At 44.3% G+C, this 21,330-nt stretch overlaps 1 protein-coding gene across 8 annotated transcripts in view; it reads right to left on the reverse strand.

Annotated features, from left to right (window-relative positions):
- LOC110838460 (Ten-Eleven Translocation (TET) family protein) overlaps positions 1-21,330 on the reverse strand; it is a 123,823-nt gene that overhangs the window by 42,054 nt on the left and 60,439 nt on the right. For 5 of the 8 annotated variants that reach the window (XM_087361384.1, XM_087361388.1, XM_087361387.1 and 2 more), the window contains exon 3: positions 18,197-18,268. The exons of 1 other annotated variant lie outside the window; for it this stretch is intronic. In XM_087361384.1, coding sequence (XP_087217510.1) covers positions 18,197-18,268 — 72 coding nt within the window. Of the gene's footprint in view, positions 1-6,853; positions 7,119-7,142; positions 7,490-18,196; positions 18,269-21,330 lie in introns of those variants that run through there. 2 more of the 8 variants (XM_087361389.1, XM_087361390.1) reach the window with 2 other exon arrangements.

Consider the following 21,330-nt stretch of genomic DNA (forward strand, 5'->3'; position numbering starts at 1 on the left):
TTCCTCAAACCGCTTCTTCCCCACACAACGGATATCGACAGAAATGGAACCCTTCTGAGGTCACGTGACGCCACAAAGAATCGGCGACCGTGGTTCGCATTTTGAGAAACTTCGTGACCGGAGATTAATCCAAAAATGGCAAAGCATGATATCCGTATCGAGCTGCGAGAATATCGCGCGTCATTTTATCGACTGCTTGTTTTATTATGCACTTATAAATTTAGTGGCTCGTTAAAATCTAAAGGAAAAAGACTTCTTACGAGATCATGTACTAGAAGGACGGACATTACTGCCTCAATATTCGCCATCTGGGTAGAAACGTCGTGTGGAATTACACGTAGGCTAAAAAAACGTTTCGGACGAACATGCCGCCTCCATCTTCAGGGCATCATAACACAGAAGACTACAACCACATTTCCAGATTTCAAATAACGGAATGGTACAGGATATTACAGAGTGTTTTACGTTTTACTTAACTTATCAGTCGTTAAACAACTAAAAATTAAGAAGACGTTTCGGCGCCGTTACCCAAAAACTTCTCTTAAGTAGAAATTTAATGTTTGGAATTAGACCGACATTTTACTCGATCTGTGATCCGAAACGCGATCAGTTGGTACAGCGCTGCATCACCAACACTTGTCAAAACGAGATGATGAAATATTTTCTTTTAAAAAATGGCATTATATACTCTGAGATACTGAAAAAGTGTCGTTAAACAAACTATAAATAAATAAACAGATATTTTATTTATTTGCATCGTATGATTTTCAAAACAAACAGCGATTATTTCCTTAATCAGCGTTAACCAGTTGATCTTTGTAATGGTGAGGCGTTGTGTTTTCTTCGCGGTACGGACTGAATTCTTAAATGCTATTTAGACGAGCTTCGGCTTCGAAGGGTTAATTAATTATCAGAATAAAAATCTATTATTTCCTTAAACAGCGTTAACCAGTTGATCTTTGTAATGGTGAGGCGTTGTGTTTTCTTCGCGGTACGGACTGAATTCTTAAATGCTATTTAGACGAGCTTCGGCTTCGAAGGGTTAATTAATTATCAGAATAAAAATCTATTATTTCCTTAAACAGCGTTAACCAGTTGATCTTTGTAATGGTGAGGCGTTGTGTTTTCTTCGCGGTACGGACTGAATTCTTAAATGCTATTTAGACGAGCTTCGGCTTCGAAGGGTTAATTAATTATCAGAATAAAAATCTATTATTTCCTTAAACAGCGTTAACCAGTTGATCTTTGTAATGGTGAGGCGTTGTGTTTTCTTCGCGGTACGGACTGAATTCTTAAATGCTATTTAGACGAGCTTCGGCTTCGAAGGGTTAATTAATTATCAGAATAAAAATATATTATTCCCTTAAACAGCGTTAACCACTTGATCTTTGTAATGGTGAGGCGTTGTGTTTTCTTCGCGATACGGACTGGATTCTTAAATGCTATTTAGACGAGTTTCGGCTTCAAAGGGCTAAAAGTTTCGTCGAGGTGGAACCGCGACGGTTAGCTCAGCGGTTTGAGTTTCTCGTATCGTCAGCTGTTTTCGTTTTGCATCCAAATGCCCGGACGTCAACGAGCGACTTTTGGCTCAATCTGTACGACGCTCAGGCGTTCCTCGCGACGCATTATTTTTAAAACTCCCTTCGGCGCCAGTTCGTAAAAGAGACGCCCAGGTACAGGCGTCATCTCTGGTCGCCGAAGAACAAATTATCCACTGAAACACAACTTGAATTTCTGTCTCCGCCGTCACTAAAAGTAGCTTCTTAAATCACTTACTTAAAGCTTGCATCTTAACAGAATATTTGCGGAATAACCGTTTTAATATTATCTTCATCGTTTACATAATTTTATCCCTTTCTACTAGCGTTTGCACCAGATATTTTCCGAACATTCCTGAAGCCTGCAGTGGATGCTACATGTTCAGCCCATCTGTTCCTCATTCTCGATTAACGTAATACCAATTTTTTTCTGCAATTATGCGTGGTTTGATGATTTTTCTTAGAACCTTATCCCACCGTCATTTCAACAAAAGCCTCTCTCTCCCTACTTACAAGCGGAAATTTTGCAGACATCAGTGCACAGCGTGTGGCCCAAATTATAACAAAATAAACCCAAAGAAAAGCTTCCATTACCTTCTGTCCGCAAAAACATTTTACGACTCGACATTCACTAAAAGGTTTTTGAAGAAATTTGATATCTATTCCGAAGATCCACTAAAATGTATCTACACATCCCAATTTTAATTAAAATCATAATAACGAGGATCTTCTGATATATATAACTCTGCACAGAAGAACGAATAGCAAATATTTTATGATCTCAGAACACATGATGCATCTTTGAGGCTGCACACTTCAGGTATACGTCGATGGTCCTCTCACATTCTTTTACGTCGTTCGTGGAAGACGATTTGTAAACGCTGAAAAGTTACAGCGTTACGATTCCAAGGCAACGGATTGCCTGTCGCTCATTGCTTCGAACCCTGACGGAGGCACAACTCACACTTTTGTTCAGTGCGAAGTGAGCCCACAAGGAGAACACACATCTCCGGCTCCAAATGGGCCCAGACACTTCACCCCATTTCTATCCTAGACGAAGCTAACCAATGGAATGGGTGTTCCACGCACGCTGATGGTTAGACCCACAGAACACTCTTTCCTAAGAAGTTTATACGCCTTTAAGAGGTCAATGAATTATCCGACGTTTATGTAATCCGACAGAACATTAGCGTGTTACAAAAAAGCAGGACACGTGATCCTATTCTGATGCCAGATTAATCCAGTCCACGCTAAGTGTATAACATCCGACGGTTGTGCCAGTCCAGGTTCGTGGTTCGATTCCGCGAACGGGCTGAACCTTGAGATGAGGTGTAAACCAGGATTTGGCATATTAATCCGGTTTATACAAACGAAGGAGGTGATTAGATGATATTTGGTACGCCTTACTTCATCCAAATTTGAATGATTTTATTAATTTTGTTAATTTATTGAATCCGAAGAGAGTAGTGACAATCAGTCGCTTGAACGTCTTTCCTCCAGACTTTCAGTCTAGCGGGAACGTGACTTTAACAAAGCTTTCGCACTCGTAAAAGTTGTTTACGAGTCGAAAACTTAAGCCTTTCCAGATATGGAATGACGTTTGCCCTAGAACAGTCGCCTCACTGCGACTGAGACCAATGAAATTCGAACGTGGCTTTTCGGAGCGTTCCGACGTCAGGGGTGACTTTTTCGATGACGAATCGGATCGCCGTATTAAATTCAAAATTTAAGAACTGTTATGAGTTGCGGGGGTATTTATGGAGCGATTGTGTTAAAGTTTCGGTTCTTCACGTCGAGCGGGCAGGTTCTGCTTGTACATTCAAATTTAATCACCGAACTAACCAAAGCCCTCCACCAGACCCTGTCCTGGGCCAACAAAATCCAGTCTCCTTCAACTCCTATCTCCCACAGATCCCGCCTGAGATTATCCTCCCATCTACGTCTAGGTCTCCCCAGCGGTCTCTTCCCCTCAGGCTTCCCAAATAGTGGACCCAACCAACCAGATGGCTTACGGAACCCGAAGGTTCATCACCGAATTAACCAAAGCCCTCCACCGGACCCTGTCCTGGGCCAACAAAATCCAGTCTCCTTCAACTCCTATCTCCCATAGATCCCGCCTGAGATTATCCTCCCATCTACGTCTAGGTCTCCCCAGAGGTCTCTTCCCCTCAGGCTTCCCAAATAGTGGACCCAACCAACCAGATGGCTTACGGAACCCAAAGGTTTATCACCGAATTAACCAAAGCCCTCCACCGGACCCTGTCCTGGGCCAACAAAATCCAGTCTCCTTCAACTCCTATCTCCCATAGATCCCGCCTGAGATTATCCTCCCATCTACGTCTAGGTCTCCCCAGCGGTCTCTTCCCCTCAGGCTTCCCAAATAGTGGACCCAACCAACCAGATGGCTTACGGAACCCGAAGGTTCATCACCGAATTAACCAAAGCCCTCCACCAGACCCTGTCCTGGGCCAACAAAATCCAGTCTCCTTCAACTCCTATCTCCGATAGATCCCACCTGAGATTATCCTCCCATCTACGTCTAGGTCTCCCCAGCGGGCTCTTCCCCTCAGGCTTCCCAACCAGTACTTGGTGCACACCTCTTGTCCCATCCATGCGCGCTACATGCCCAGCCCATCTCATTCTTCTCGACTTAATCACCCTGACAATATTGGGGGAGCAGTACAGATTTTTAAGCTCATCATTATGCAGTTTTCTCCACGCCCCATCGTCTTCTCTCCTAGGCCCAAATATCCTCCTCAACACCCGATTCTCAAACACCTGCAATCTGTGTTCCTCCCTTCTGTTCGGGAGTTCCGTTCAAAACTCTGAAAGCATTCTTTGTCTCTCCCACACGCTGAGCTTTACCCTCATATCCCAAAAATCCTTAATTTATTTGGCATTAAAAAAGCTTTGAAATTCCTCATCAACCAAATTTTCTCGATTCTGCTATTCTAATCCTCTCGGGTCGATTATTCCTCTCCGCGTTCTTCGTGGGCTCGTCTGACCTCGAAGACTCTTTGCGTGACGGCTAACCACGAAGGGACCTGAGGTTCCCACGGCGGCGAGTACGAAGATGCCTGTGTTGTAGGGGCGTGTAGTCTGGTAGAAGTTTTACCGACGTTTCAGAGGTCCTTTTTGTCTCTATCGACAGAGCGATGACTCATTTACTAGAATACACGGCGCTACGACCCAGAAGACAGCCAGCCATCTATCACGACGCGGCACACCAGGACAGATCAACTTGTTACTGTGTCATGTTAAAATTTCTGGGGTGGAGGTCCTTGAAATCCGAGCGGTGTTAGCGCTACTAGTGGGAGAAGGCGTGACTAACCGCAGGGTGTCAGCCGCCCTTCACAAAGAACTGCATTATCACCTTGAACTAGCGACAATAAACGAACAATACCGCCCGTGGCCGGAACACCAGATACTAGGACCATTCAGGCCTTAACAACGGGAATGGTTCAAAAAGAACTGACGAATTAAAGCTGGAAGTAGAAGGCATTGGACGCACACGAAAGACATAACCGCAGTGAAGGAGGACCGGGAAATATTAAACGAGGGTGTGAGCACCGAGCCACGGTCATGTCACTAATTACACGAAGAAGAGTCCCCACTGCGAAGCTGACAGTCGCTCAGACGATCAAGAATGCCCACATCTTTAATGGAGCCCGAACGTTCATAATGTTTTCACAAGATTTCCCCTCCCCCCTTCACGAGATCATAAAAGTTATACACTAACTGAAAATCTATAGGCAATGACGTGTTACAACGTAAACAGCGATTATTTGCTTAAACAGCGTTAATCAGTTGATCTTTGTAATGGTGAGGCGTTGTGTTTTCTTCGCGGTACGGACTGAATTCTTAAATGCTATTTAGACGAGCTTCGGCTTCGAAGGGTTAATTAATTATCAGAATAAAAATCTATTATTTTCTTAATCAGCGTTAACAAGTTGATCTTTGTAACGGTGAGGCGTTGTGTTTACTTCGCGGTACGGACTGAATTCTTATATGCAATTTAGACGAGCTTCGGCTTCGAAGGGTTAATTATCAGAATAAAAATCTATTATTTTCTTAATCAGCGTTAACAAGTTGATTTTCGTAATGGTGAGGCGTTGTGTTTACTTCGCGGTATGGACTGAATTCTTAAATGCTATTTAGACGAGTTTCGGCTTCGAAGGGTTAATTAATTATCAGAATAAAAATCTATTATTTCCTTAAACAGCGTTAACCACTTGATCTTCGTAACGGTGAGGCGTGGTGTTTTCTTCGCGGTACGGACTGGATTCTTAAATGCTATTTAGACGAGTTTCGACTTTAAAGGCTTAGTATCAGATTAATTTTGAGGTCCATTTTATGAATGTGGTGGCAATCGCAAACAGCCAGCTGCCGATTAATTGTTTATCGAGCGAGCGAGATTACAGCATGAGTGTTTATTTTTATTCACGTGGTGTATTTATCGACAGGAACCATTCACCGCTACTTATCTGCCTCATTACGCAAACACACGATAAGTGCCTACATCTCACGTTCCGATCTACTGGGGATCACGCCCGATGGCAACAGTTAATTAGTGACTCCAGGGAACGCTGGGACAACACAATTAATGAGCACCTTCTCAACCAGCGCAAGGCCCGGGCAAATGCAAAAACATGGTGATCAGAGCTGGAGCAATGCGGGAGGTAGCCTTGCCAGGGTTGCACAGAGTGGGGGCAAAGACCGTCCCCCTCCCCCAGGGTGGCTGCCTCATCCGCCCTCAACCCATATACCGCCTTTTTTTTCCGTTCAGCGGTACGAAAATGTCCACACACGGAGACTTCGCTGTATGGGGCGGGTCATGTACGTACGTTGCGGGATGATATAATTCCTGATCACAGTCACGTGTGAAAATTCCATCGTAAACACCAAACATGGTTCTTCTGTTTGCATTACGGGACTACATTGATCGAAGCTTAAAATCCAACTAGCGGACGGAAGGAGAAATATACGCGAACTAGTCACGAAGAATCTGCGAGTCTGGCCAAACCACAATCCTTGAAAGAAGTTAATATTTCCAAACAGACTCACGAATACAAACCAAAGGCGAAAACGCAGGTCTACATAAAATCTTAATCGAAAATCCTGGAGGTAAGATAACTCAAGGAAGACGTAGACGCAGAAGGAAAGTTATATTATAAAGAACCTTGGCAGTGGCCATGCGGGTCCTACAAGACGGGGGGGAATTTCTTGACTGGTCCAGCGACTAGAAGGAAGTATGAATTTTTAGGTCCCTGAAACACGAATTGCAATCCCCACCAACAATCATAAATTACGATCACCTGGAAAATATATAATCACTTATGCTTCATTTTGCAGTACAAAGTTCCTTAAATTTTTTTTTTTGTAAGATACGCACAAAAGAATTTACGTAATTTTCAACACACGCTTCATTCTATGACAAAAATAATCACACATTGTCTTCAACATTCACCATGCAAACGCCTACACTTGTATAAGAACAAGAATAAAGAAGGTGAGATTTTATATCCTCACACTTCGGACTAAAAATAAATTAAATACGTACATGCGACGAGTGTGTAACATTCACCTGTTTCGCCCCCTACTTACCTACCACACGAGAAACGCTAATATTAAATTAACAATGCGCTGGACACGATCTTCGTTGCCAAGACAAACACGCTGGCGAGGGAAACAAATGAAAACCACTGATCGTCACTTGTTTTTGCTAAAGCACGACACACACACACACACGTCTATCTATTATCGTTCGTATTGTTATCAATAAAAATCTTCACGTATCCACACACAGACACACGTGTTCAGACGCGAACCGGCTGTTCCCCGAAAAAATTCCTTGTTCCTCCTACACGTTCACGAAGGAAATATGTTACTTTATTTTTTCGTAAACCGGAGTGGGTCTGGAGGTCGAGACGTTCTTGAGCCGCGCCGCGCGAAGAACGAGATTCTGACGAGAAATTTCCCCTCCCACTACTAACATTTTTCCCCTCATTCCCCTACCCTTTCTGATGCTTTCCCCACGAACACGCTTCCCCTCGCCCCGCCACACCCTTCGACCGACTTTATCGCTGTCGGACCCTTCTGCGCATGAGCGCACGGACAGAAACCTTCAGAGGTTTGCCCATGGCATTCCAAATTCAAAGAGGGTTACGTCCAAAACTGTTTCAAGCAAGTCATCGTGAAGGTCGCGTTCGAAACAACAGCTACGCTCCTACGCAGGCAAATATTGATACGTTCGTGGGGTAAAACACTTGGCCACTAACTTTTCAAGCAACTCCACGGTGCAGAGGCGATGAGAAGCTGATAGTCGCTAAGGGTAGTCAAGTTCCCGCTTTTCTTGTACTCGTATTTCTTTTAATTAGCTTCTTTGTCTCAATCAGTGATTCTCGATTTTCTGCAGGCACGGAGCCCCTCCAGAAGTGTTTCAGTTCGTCATTAAACTGGACAGTTACAGACAAAATACGACATTGGTCGCGACGAGAGACAACATTCTTGCAACTTTCAAGACGACACAATAACACCAAAGAGCGAGCAAAACACGTGGTTGAGCCTTACTCACCCCCTTCACCCCACAAGTGATCACATCGCTTCGGGGTATCCCCGCTAAATTTCTCGCCCACTGCAGATTATGAATCCGCTCGATTTGAATTTTCATACTTCGGGTTCAGAGGCCCGTATAAAAAAACGCGTAAAATTGCAATTATGAATGTTCGAACACTCCTGAAGAGGGAATTTCACCCACGAATTTGGACGAGAAGACGGGCAAAAAGCAGGAACCCCCCCCCCCGACCCCCGATACCAGCCAAAATGCCGAGCGCCAACGGCCGCCATGTGACGCCTTCAAGTTAGACAACTTCTCCAACACGCGTGTTACGCACGTCATCTAAGGAAGACGTCTGCATCGCTTGCGTCACTGCAGGGAATTTTTCCCGTCCAGGGTTTCAGTCCAAATGCATTTTCGCCTTCGAGTTCAGAAGATCCGTGGGGTCCAACCACCGGACAATAAAATTCATCGCCAACACCTAATATACCGGAAATCTTCCTCCCCCGCGCCATCTTCATTAGGTACAATCAACTCATACAAATTCGCCTCCATCGTCAGAGCTTACGGTCATGAAATTCTCAAATTTCTTCAACGGGAAACCAGTTTGAAAGCGACTGACGATTTTTTTAATCAGAAAACTGGTTTTGAATAGTTGGTATTTCAAGCTACATTAACTTATCAGTTGTACCAACTTTACGGTCTGAATTTTCCCGTTGCGGAACAAGTTCCCGTGGGAATTATCCCGGCCAGGTCTGCATTGGAAAACACTATTAATCTATACGCCAATCAAACTTTAGCAAGCTGACAGTAGCTCGGCTGTTCAAGAAATTCCCCGTCTTTTATCAAACCCGAATGTTTACCACCGTGTTCACAAGAGCCCGCCACTGGTCCCTATCGTGAGCCAGATGAATCCTTTTTTTCTCTGAGACAAAATGTCAATATAATCACCCCATTACACACAGGTCTCCCTAGAAGATTCTTTCCTTTACAATTCCCCGATAGCATTTTTAAATTTACTTTTTCGAAAATATTTACAACTTCGAGCAGTCACGTAAACGTCGCAGTGAACACTGGACGAATATCTGCCCAGATTCCGGCCAGTGCTTTATTATTTTGTCATCGTTAAACGATTAACTATGCCTCGAGGACGAATTAGAATAATCATAAAACTGCGTTATCACCTCCAGCCCTTCTGACCACATTCCAAACTTGTTAATTTGTCAAATGAGAAAAGTGGCTCGAAGTATAGAGAGTTTAAAATGTTTAGTTGGACAAGTTTTAGGAAAGAAGCCCTTTGAAGCATCTAAATGATCTTTAAACACCCAGCCCGTACCGCGAAGAAAACACAGCGCCTCACCATTACAAAGATCAACTGGTTAACGCTGTTTAAGGAAATAATAGATTTTTATTCTGATAATTAATTAACCCTTCGAAGCCGAAGCTCGTCTAAATTGCATTTAAGAACTCAGGCCGTACCGCGAAGAAAACACAACGCCTCACCATTACAAAGATCAATTGGTTAACGCTGTTTAAGGAAATAATAGATTTTTATTCTGATAATTAATTAACCCTTCGAAGCCGAAGCTCGTCTAAATTGCATTTAAGAATTCAGTCCGTACCGCGAAGAAAACACAACGCCTCACCATTACAAAGATCAACTGGTTAACGCTGTTTAAGGAAATAATCGCTGTTTAATCTGATAATTAATTAACCCTTCGAAGCCGAAGCTCGTCTAAATAGCATTTAAGAACTCAGGCCGTACCGCGAAGAAAACACAACGCCCCACCATTACGAAGATCAATTGGTTAACGCTGTTTAAGGAAATAATAGATTTTTATTCTGATAATTAATTAACCCTTCGAAGCCGAAGCTCGTCTAAATTGCATTTAAGAATTCAGTCCGTACCGCGAAGAAAACACAACGCCTCACCATTACAAAGATCAACTGGTTAACGCTGTTTAAGGATATAATCGCTGTTTATTCTGATAATTAATTAACCCTTCGAAGCCGAAGCTCGTCTAAATAGCATTTAAGAATCCAGTCCGTACCGCGAAGAAAACACAACACTTCACGGTTACTACGATCAACTGGTTAACGCTGTTTAAGCAACTAATAGATATATTCTGAAAATCGTACCAAACTCACGACAACACCACGGACAAAATGAAGACATTTTGATAGTAAAGTAACTGGTACATATGTTTACCATTGTGCTTTACAATTTTAATGGAGTTTAGCAGCAATGTTCCCTTAAACCTTGAGAGCCCGACCAGACAGGGGCGTGTTAATGACGTCGTTAATATGCAACCCCCATCACACCTTGCCACGGAAGATCTCTGACCTAATGCAAAGTCCTTAAACGGTTGCTAAGCTACAAGATGGAGGGTCAGCGCAGATCGCTTTAGCACTACAGAACCGGTTATGGGCTTATAGTGAGAAACTGAGAACAATGTGCGAAGGAATTTCGTGTTTGGTATTCGAACCCAGAATGTGTGATGAAAACATCAAGTGGTAGGAGCAGCAACTCCCCTTGCGGCGGTACCTGGAACTACAGCTGGGACCAAGCGTCAGCACGTTCGTCCCTCAGCAACAGCTGAGCTGCACAAAAGTTACATACGCTTCGAATTATTTACGACTGCAAAGGATTTTAAAAAAGTTGTTATAATCAGCTTTCGACCGTATGAAAATCGATCAGTTTCATAATTTTTATTTCGAAAAAATCAAAGTAGATGCTTGCAATTTTAAATTATAAAATAACACACACACACACACACACACACACACACACAAAAAGATAATTTGAATTGTTATAACTTAAATATCCTGAAAACTCTTTCAGTTGATACAGCGACATATCCGTGTTTCCAATTATCCTACTGTGTACCCTGTCCTAATTTCGTCCTTGCCCCCTTCACGTTCATTTGTTTCTCAAACTTACAACCAGCACAATTAAGAGCCATTTGAATTTTCACTAAAAAGATTCTTCTTACTTCAGAATCGGTCCAAAATCTCTCAGAAACATTTATCTTCCCGAAACTGACGTAAGACAAAGAAACAGACAAGACAGAATTTTTTTTAAATTCCACTTTTCACGATTTTACATATCAAGCGGGAACACCAACCTTTCCGAACAGCAAGGTATCAAGTGCTTACTCAGGCACTCCCAGGACTTACGACGCTCTTACGTCTGTTATTGTGTAAACAAACAAACAAACGAACGCGTTTGGTGCCGGCTAGAACTCGCTTCAGCGTCTCTCAGAATCAGCGAAACCAAGTCACGGCCTGCATCGCTGCACCAACTACTAAGGTTTCTCAGCGTCACCGGATGTTGAGGCTTCCTAACGGTCTCCTACTTTAATTTCTGATCCACCACGCCCAACCCCCGACATCAAGCGGGCAACACACTCGGACACGACCACTCTACATCTTTCCCGGGGGTAAAACGGTCGAAGCACGAAGCTGAACCCGATAACCGTGGGACACTTACGTTTCAAATGCTGAGGTCAGATGTCGAGTTCGTCTGTCTGGTCGCGGGTCCTGCGAACGATGGAATTAACTTCATTCGTGGAAAATTAAGTCTTTCCATGCTGGAAACGCCCCCCCCCCCCCGCTCTGTGCAAAAATGAATTCAATTTTGGGTTCCGTGTGTTTATGGACGTCTAAAATAAATAAATCGAATAAAAACAGAGGCGGAGATGTTGGTAGCACTGAGTCTATAACAACAGCTCCAGGGCGGAAGGAGAGAGAGTACACTTTACGGCGAAGGGGGTGCGGGGGGGAAGAAAAAGTGGGGGGGGGGGCGATAAATGAGTTTCGACCCGCGGGGCTTGAGGGGGGGGGGGGCTTTTCGGAAACGGAACGCGGAACCAGGCGCGCAGGACGGCGTCGTGTAACAGAGAAAAATACCAGGTGAGCAGCATCAGCACCAGAGGACCGAGCGTCGAGGCTAAGCAAAATGCACGCAACTTCAAAGGCGTTGTTCATCGACGAGACCACGAACGTGTTCTCTTTGAAGTACGCGCTCCTCACGCCACAACACGGACGGTGATGTCAGCAGGTCCCTTCATTGATTACCACAGCTCACAGACGACTTTCACTCACAGGGTAACCGAGTGACCTTTCCCCATTGTTTGGCGCAAATGTGTTCCAGTAATAATATCGGGCCATTGCGGGTTACCTAGTTCCTAGGGAAAACACGACAGACATGGACCCAAAAATCCGAAATGAAAAACTATAAGAGAGAGAGAGAGGCACGACATAAATTTGATTTAAGGCTACGAAGGCTCCCAGGTTTAGTAAGGGTAAGGCATTTGGAAACTATGAAACACGAAGTACACGTAAGTAAATCAGTCCGTACCGCGAAGAAAACACAACGCGTCTACGTTACATCGAAGGAGTGCCGAACGTCCTTTAGAGAAATTATCGCTGTTCATTCTGGTGCTGAAAACTCAGATCTGTGGAACCAAACTCAGAGTTACCGATTGCGAAAACAGGTGGTACATATAGTTACCACCGGGCTTCAAAGCGCAAAATTAATCCTGGAATCCCAGCAATTACAAACATATATAATAATGTCAAATCCAAACTGCAAGTGTTAATCCTCGACTCTCAGACTGAATCCATTGGATCCATAAGACCTATTTTTCGAGGCGGTGGTCTGAGTGTACGTGGAGGACACCGCCTTCCAAGGTCACCTTGAATGCATGTGGAAATCTTGCCGTATCTTCAGGGCGTTATCAGCAAAGACACTAACCTAACCCAGAAGATATTAAACTTAATTTTACCAGCTGAAGTGGTTATTTAGTTTCAAAAGATAACAGCGGATTTTACGTGCGGACAGAAAAGGTTATTTAAAAAAAAATTGAAATATCAGTATTACGAGGATAATATTAAAAAAATATCAGATAAATAAGTAATGATGTGGATTGAACTGGCTTAGAATTGTGTTGTGACATCAGCGGTGTTGCTGGGCTTGGTAATGGAATGAGGTAATTCATCGTTCGTGGAAGGAAGAAATATTAAAATGAAACTGGCCACGAGGCACTGAAGACAGCGGATACAGCGGCCGAATCTGATATCAAACCTCACCGCTTCATTCAAAAGCAGAAGGACACAGGAAATTACGATGTATGTCACAAGTGTTTACTCTGGCACGCCTAACAGAGAGAGAGAGAGACGAAGGCGTCAATGGGAATATATTATTAGACCACGACAAAATGTATTCATCTGACGTCATATTAACATGCATGAAATGAGTGAGACATCTAGCACGTATGGTGGCAACCAAGAAATGCAAACAAAAATTTGGGTAGGAAATGTCATACACGGTGGTCTAGCGGTTAGGACGCTGGCCTTGTAATCCAGGGGTCTCGGGTTCGATTCCCGGCGGTGCCCGAATTTATAACTTGTGTTGGGCAAGGCCGTGGTCTAGGCAACACGGAGTTTTCCTCCGTGGCATCCCAACAGTTACACCATTCACACACAGAAGAAGGCAATGGCAAACCACTTCTCGATCATCTGCCAAGAACGTATATGAACAGGTCCCAGTCCGAGAAGAGAAAAGGATGGAAGGATCCTGTTCATATGGACCTGTCGTCAGACAGAACACTAAATAATAATAAGATGAGGTGGTCTAGCGGTTAGAAGGCTGGCCTTGTAATCCTGGGGTCTCGGGTTCGATTCCCGGCGGTGCCCGAATTTATAACTTGTGTTGGGCAAGGCCGTGGTCTAGGCAACACGGAGTTTTCCTCCGTGGCATCCCAACAGTTACTCCATTCACACACAGAAGAAGGCAATGGCAAACCACTTCTGGATCATCTGCCAAGAACGTATATGAACAGGCCCCAGTCCGAGAAAAGGATGGAAGGATCCTGTTCATATGGACCTGTCCTCAGACAGAACACTAAATAAATAAATAAATAATAAAATAAATAAATAGGAAATGTCAAAGGTTGGACGAGAGAGACTTCGCTCTGTTGAACGTCCAAAGACGGGGCTGGGAGCAAAAGTTGCATCAGAGCACTTAATGACAAGCAGAAATTTCACTCGTAATTGAATTATCCGGGGGGGGGGGGGGGGCGGCGAGAACTGGGGTCAGGTCGGACGCGAAATGACTCAAAAGATCAGACTGAGAAGAAACGGCCGCAGTTCGTGTCGACCAACTTCTCTCCCTCGAGTGGGACGAGAAGAACTCGAATTCTGGTAACTACAACGCGAGAACTGGAAGGCTTCGTTATCTGCCGCAGTGGTTCAGCGATTACTAGGTGGTCAGGGCGAAGTCCGTCGTAGGATTCACCCGAAATGAGGTTCTTCGGCGACGCAGTGTCAAGAACTTAAACAAGACACGAATCTCTTTTTGAGACAGCCTCAGAGACAGGAGCCAACCAACCGTCACAGATTCACCACAGACGAGAAGCCGAAGAGGGCAGGGTGACTCTCGAAGCAGCCGGCAGGTGGGAGTGCGGGACTGAGCTGAACGCCTTCAAAATGTGCGGGAGAATTTGACGATTTCGACAACGAATAATTCTGAAGAACGTGAGATTTACAGTTCTCTCAATATGAGGCTAATATCTTGAGGGGGGGGGGGGGTCTTGCGCCGTTAAGTCTCGCAGATTACAGACGTTTCGGAGGTTCTTGCTGCCTCCATCACCAGAATCTCATGACAGACACCAGAAGACAGCTACCTGAACGTTCCAATATCTTCTAAAGAGCACGGATTATACATTTCGTCATCACGTTACATTCTCCAGCCTCCTGTCACATCTTACCTCCCTCAAAAGGCTTCAACATGGATGTTGAAGCTTGGATTTGCATTTTGGAACGTCTCCAGTTGACATGTGCCTCAGAGTACCACGCCGGCAAAGCCTTGTTTATTCATACGACGCTGGTCCATTGTCCCTCAACATTGAGCGGTTAATGTGCACACTTCAAAAGTGTGAGGATATCCCGTATGCCTTCCTGACATCGCTAAAATGTGAACAGCCTCACGCTACGACCGCCTAATCCCAGTGAAAGTGTAAGACACGAGCCAAGCATCGAACCGGAGCCCGGAAGATCCGAGGTTACGCGTACAAAGTGATCCTCTATCAGTCACGTGGTACAGCAGAATGCCGCGGCTGGAAAACAGTGTCACCTACGACAGGAAAGAGCGGGCCGGGTTACAGAGGTCACGCGGAAGACCAAGTGTTGATCGACTACTTTTTCCAGCCGCATACTGAGTAAATGACTCGGGCTCCAATAACAGCGCGCGTGCCCTGAAGCAGTCTTGAAGTGATCAATACTTCGTGCTCCGAAGCGGTCTCAGCTTGCAGCGGTACAGGGGACTGGCCAAGACTCGAACTCGCTGCCTCCTCGGAAAAAGTAGGCGCTTCTAAAAATACGGGACACCTCTGAGGATGCGCGCGTACCGCATGAGTTACGCGGAACACAGACTGAGACCAGGAGTTGTACACATAGTTTGCCACCCATACCAGCGACGTTTCGGAGATCAAACTTCGCGATCCCATCACCCAGAAATCGATTCACTGACAAATTAAAGGTGTCGCTCCGATGTATTTGCTATCTGCCCAAGAGACCATCAATTCTTTAAATCCCGATGGTAATTATACGTACCACCCGATTTCTTATTAATTTACTCTACACTTTGTGTTCATGTTTTTCTTATGATTCTCGGAATAAACAGCGATTATTTCCTTAAACAGCGTTAACCACTTGATCTTCGTAATGGTGAGGCGTTGTGTTTTCTTCGCGGTACGGACTGAATTCTTAAATGCTATTTAGACGAGCTTCGGCTTCGAAGGGTTAATTAATTATCAGAATAAAAATCTATTATTTCCTTAAACAGCGTTAACCAGTTGATCTTCGTAATGGTGAGGCGATGTGTTTACTTCGCGGTACGGACTGAATTCTTAAATGCTATTTAGACGAGCTTCGGCTTCGAAGGGTTAATTAATTATGAGAATAAAAATCTATTATTTCCTTAAACAGCGTTAACCAGTTAATCTTTGTAATGGTGAGGCTTTGTGTTTTCTTCGCGGTACGGACTGGATTCTTAAATGCTATATAGACGAGCTTCGGCACTGACTGGGGCAGGCAATGGACTGAAATCAGTCCACACACCTCATAATCAGAACTGCAAGTCGCTGGGACTGTCTCAGTCGGGTGCGTGGTCCGTTAAACCCGGGGTTCGAGTCGTGACGTTTCACGTTGCAAATAAGAATCTCCCGCCATTCGCGCTGCAGTTGCCATCACAAGCCACCACACTTGCTTATAAAACCACTACAAGCAGGCATTTTCGTCAAACTAAAACATGTCTCACAGTGGACACGTTATTTTAAATTTAACAAAAAAAAAAAATCAACTCTTATAAAACTGTGTATCAACATGCAAACCTTCGGAAGCTACCAGCGCTCTCCTACCTCAACACTTCGCATGACAGCCATGTTGGTATTTTATTGCAATTTTAATGTACGACGGTCACACCAAGGCGCACGAACAGTGCGTGAAGTGCTGACATCTCGGGGGATATTTTCTGACTGTAACAAACGTGACGCGACACTACTGCCCCTCCTGGGGAAAAAGTACAAATCCTCTTGCGTTTTGCGACGTGTGAAAACAGATATTTTGTTTGCAAGAGATAAGAAAGAGAGCGAAGGGGCTTTCACGTGACACATACCAGAACCAGAAAACCATTTAACCAAGCGCGTCTGTCGTCAAGACGTAGCAGCTTTCGGACCACCGCGCATGCGTAGTAGCTACTTTCTACGTAGAAGCTCTGTGGAGGTCGTGATTCCTGTATGCTGAGGCCTCTGGAAGGCCACTGGTTTATTCGGGATGCCACCTCGTGGCTGAAACACACCTCACCCCGCCCTTAGCTTCATTTGTCCTATCCTTAACTGGGACTGTGAACCTCTGCACCTCTAAGTTAAAGGAACTTCGTTTGTTTATTATCAAGTCACGAAATGTTAAAAAGACGCCTTTCCATGAGAGGGCGGGGAGGGGAGGGGGGGGTTAAACCTGTGCCTAAGGCGCACTGAACAGTAACTTGTGGGGGAAATTTTTAAATTAGCGAAGGGCGCGTGGTTTTTCCCCCCAGAACAGGCGACTTTCGTGGTTTCACAACGGAGCGTTTACAACAGATGCCAGCCCGATGATTTTGAAACGAGCTTGAGAAGCTTTCCAGTATCAGAACGAGTCTAACTCACGTACCTCACACGTCTTTGGATCTAATATTATCATCGTTATTGGGCAGAAAAGATTGCAAGGGGTCGTGTGACCTCTATAACAACGTCTGACCTCCCACGTTACCAGTTCAGAAATACGTGTCACAGTCCCTCTTCTGACAGAGACAGAGAGAGATCCAATTGTCAACTTCACAAGAATCCGCCACTGATGCAGGGTGGGGATCCCCCCCCCCCCAACAAACAAACAAACCGTGACATAACGCGAGTGATTCGAAGTGACAAACAAAGGTAACGACTTCTCCACGGATAGTCACAGAGCATATAAGACGCGTTCTTCGCTGTAAACTAATGGCATGACCAAATGAAGGAAAGAGAGATGAACGGGCATGTAGCACGCACGGGAGAGGCAGACCAGTGGCGGGCTCTTGTGAGCACTGTAATAAACCTCTCATTAAAAATGCGTGGCATTCACTGACAAGACGAGCGACTACCAGGTTACCAGTCTGAGATTCGGAGAGTGAAGTGATATTCAGCTCTGAGTGCCCAGGTAAAACCACGAGACTTTCACAGCGACATTCGTAATGCAAGTGGGGTTTTCTTTTCCATTAGGGTACAACGATTCTTTGGAATTTAAAAATCACATGAGTGCATGCAGAAATAATTTCCACATTTAAAAAATAAGGGATGGACGGAAACCTTCTTCAGGGAGGGACATTTCGTCCAAAAGCGACCCCATTTCGTGCAAAAGTGCAATGTCTCCTAAATATTAAATGAACTCTTTTCCCTTCATTCTTTCGGCGTGTTTAAAAATACCAACATGGCGACGCCGCGAAATATCTTGCAAGCTACACACAACTCTACTCACCGCTCCCGAGTCTAACTACGAACTACTGCACCAACTCTACTAATGCACATACCGTTCCTCGCCCCTTGCCTCTTCCTCTCCTACCCTCTCCGCGAACGTAGCTACCCTCCGATGTATAAAGGTGCTGAAATGAGGGCCCAAAATGAACAAAACTTGCTACAAACAAAAAAAAACAACAACACTTTTCACTACATTAAATTATACACACGTAAATTAATACGAGGGGAGCTCAGACGCTCGCCACAACTCGGCTACTTGAGAAAAGGTACGGCCACCCCTGTGTCCAAGCCCCATTCCATAAATGCGTACGGGGGGAGGGGGGGGGCAAACCTCCACGCATAGTACAAGCGAGGCAGAGCCGAGTCACGAGATGTGAGGAGCAGGAGGAAAGTGAGAGTTATTGGCCGTGGCCTATTACACTCTTAAATCTAATAAACTCGCTGACCCCCAGCCGATCACGAGTTTTCTAATCCGGCATTAGGGAACTGAAGAAAATCACGAAACTACGACGCACACGTCGGTTTTAAGAGCGCAGGCCACGGGGGGGGGGGGGGGGCACCACGCCCTTCTGGACGGGTCCACCAAAGACGACGATCAGCGATAAAGTGACAGGGGAAGGAGAAACACGACATGCCTTATAAGTTTTGGTTGGTAAATCCATGAGCGGGAAACCCCTGGGGGGGGGGAGTCGTTTTATGGGGGGAGGGGGTTGTTGTTTGTATGAAAATATTTTAGAACGAAATATGGAGAAACATTTTTAATATCCTTCGCTTGATTAAGGCAGTTCAGCAGTGGCTGCCATCAAAACAAATTATCGTTCTACGATGAACCTGGAAAACGACCTTAGAGCGGCCATCCGCTAATCCAGGTATTAAGCGTATATTTTAATACAGTTTTTTAAATTAAATGCATTGAATAATATATATACTAAATTATAAAAAAAATGTATACTCATAACTAAATTTTATGTCAAATCTGTTTCCTTGCACTTATTTTGGAAAGGGGGGCGTGAAATTTATGAAATGTTTTAAGGGGGGCTCAAGGTATAAAAATTTGGGAACCTCTGTCATACACCAAAGTCATTGATAAACGATTTTGCATTTCAAATGCAGGTCCAAATGTTTCAAAACCTTTTAAACCGCCACTGGCAGAAAAGACAAATTTGGAATAACTCTCCGTCACACCGAGTCTAAAGTTAGTGTCACGTCACGACTTCTGACGAACTCTGTAACACAGCGACATCATTACCTTGACAACACAACGTACGTTCCCTTCACGACAACCGTCTTAATAAGGGATACCACCACTAGAGGCGCTACTTGCCAGGACACCAGCTGTTGCAGAGTTACCGTGTCCTGCCATCTATCGTCAAAGATCACAACTCCGAGCCGAGTTTCAAATGCGCATGTGCGACCGACGGAGCATACTCTGAATCATAAAAGGAAATCGATTTTTTTCCCACTTTCCCTCGCCAGTGTATGCGTACAGCGTTGGCTTTAAAATTAAATTATAGGTACGCGGGGACTAGCAATAACTTTTTTTACGACCAAAACCCGGGGATCATATTATTTTACTGGGAAAACGTGAGCTTCGCACACAGCCGCCATTTTTCACAATTCGATCATTTAACTTCTTTTTCTTCTAAGAATTCCAGCAGTACAGTAACGTCCCTGCTCCTGCTCTGCAGTTTGGCTTAAACTATGGCTTCTTCTTCTCTTATTTAGTAACTGGAGACGAAACGTAGCCCAAACCATTTCACACACGCGCCAGTTTTGTGGCAGCGGCAATGCGCTAAACACAAGTGCGGGTAGAAGACAGTCATTTTGCGAAACGAAACACGAGGTACGAAGTGAGAGAGAATTGGCTTCAAGTCTAAATAGCATTTAAGAATCCAGCCCGTACCGCGAAGTAAACACAACGCCTCACCGTTACAAAGATCAATTGGTTAACGCTGTTTAAGGAAATAATAGATTTTTATTCTCATAATTAATTAACCCTTCGAAGCCGAAGCTCGTCTAAATAGCATTTAAGAATTCGGTCCGTACCGCGAAGTAAACACAACGCCTCACCATTACAAAGATCAAGTGGTTAACGCTGTTTAAGGAAATAATAGATTTTTATTCTGATAATTAATTAACCCTTCGAAGCCGAAGCTCGTCTAAATAGCATTTAAGAATCCAGCCCGTACCGCGAAGAAAACACAACGCCTCACCATTACGAAGATCAACTGGTTAACGCTGTTTAAGGAAATAATAGATTTTTATTCTGATAATTAATTAACCCTTCGAAGCCGAAGCTCGTCTAAATAGCATTTAAGAATCCAGTCCGTACCGCGAAGTAAACACAACGCCTCACCATTACAAAGATCAACTGGTTAACGCTGTTTAAGGAAATAATAGATTTTTATTCTGATAATTAATTAACCCTTCGAAGCCGAAGCTCGTCTAAATAGCATTTAAGAATCCAGTCCGTACCGCGAAGTAAACACAACGCCTCACCGTTACAAAGATCAATTGATTAACGCTGTTTAAGCAAATAATCGCTGTTTAACTGAGAATCGTACGAAACACGTACATAAGTCTGTCGGTAAACGGTAGAACTGGTGATTGTTAAAACCGGTGGTACATTTAATTACCACTTGGGTTTTAAAGTGTCAACTCCAGCAGCTTTCACGACGTGACTGCAAAATTAAGAAGAATCTATACGACAATTACGATCTCATATGAATTATATAATAAAAGATATAAGAAAAGGAGACAGAGAAACTTTCACTGCCTGCGAAAGGAACAAGGCGGAATATTAATTAAACACGTTAATATGCGCAAATACAGACAGAAGTTTGACGAACTGATCACTTCACTTTCTTTCCACTGTCACGCGTGCACTTTGGCAGACAAAAAGCCGGTTGAAGTCCACGTCCGAAACATTTAATCGTTTGTAAACCAAAATCTATGAGAGCCCTTTTGATCTCTGCCCTGGTTCCTAAACTGCTTTACGTTTCTCACGAAAAGCGTATCATACGAGGCGCGTCCTCAAAGTAAGTTTCCCACTCGTCCCACAGCTAGCAAACCTTATATTGCGCGAAGCGACTGTGCGTACGTGATAGAGCAATGACGTAGCATGGCGCATGCACTAACGGCACCTCCCGCGTTCTCACAGTAGCATCGTTGCAGCTGTTGAAGATGG

The sequence above is a fragment of the Zootermopsis nevadensis genome, unplaced genomic scaffold (genome assembly GCF_977971745.1).
Source record: "Zootermopsis nevadensis isolate Lab colony 2312 unplaced genomic scaffold, Znev_1.0 Znev_ptg000057l, whole genome shotgun sequence".
Lineage (NCBI taxonomy): Eukaryota > Metazoa > Arthropoda > Insecta > Blattodea > Termopsidae > Zootermopsis > Zootermopsis nevadensis.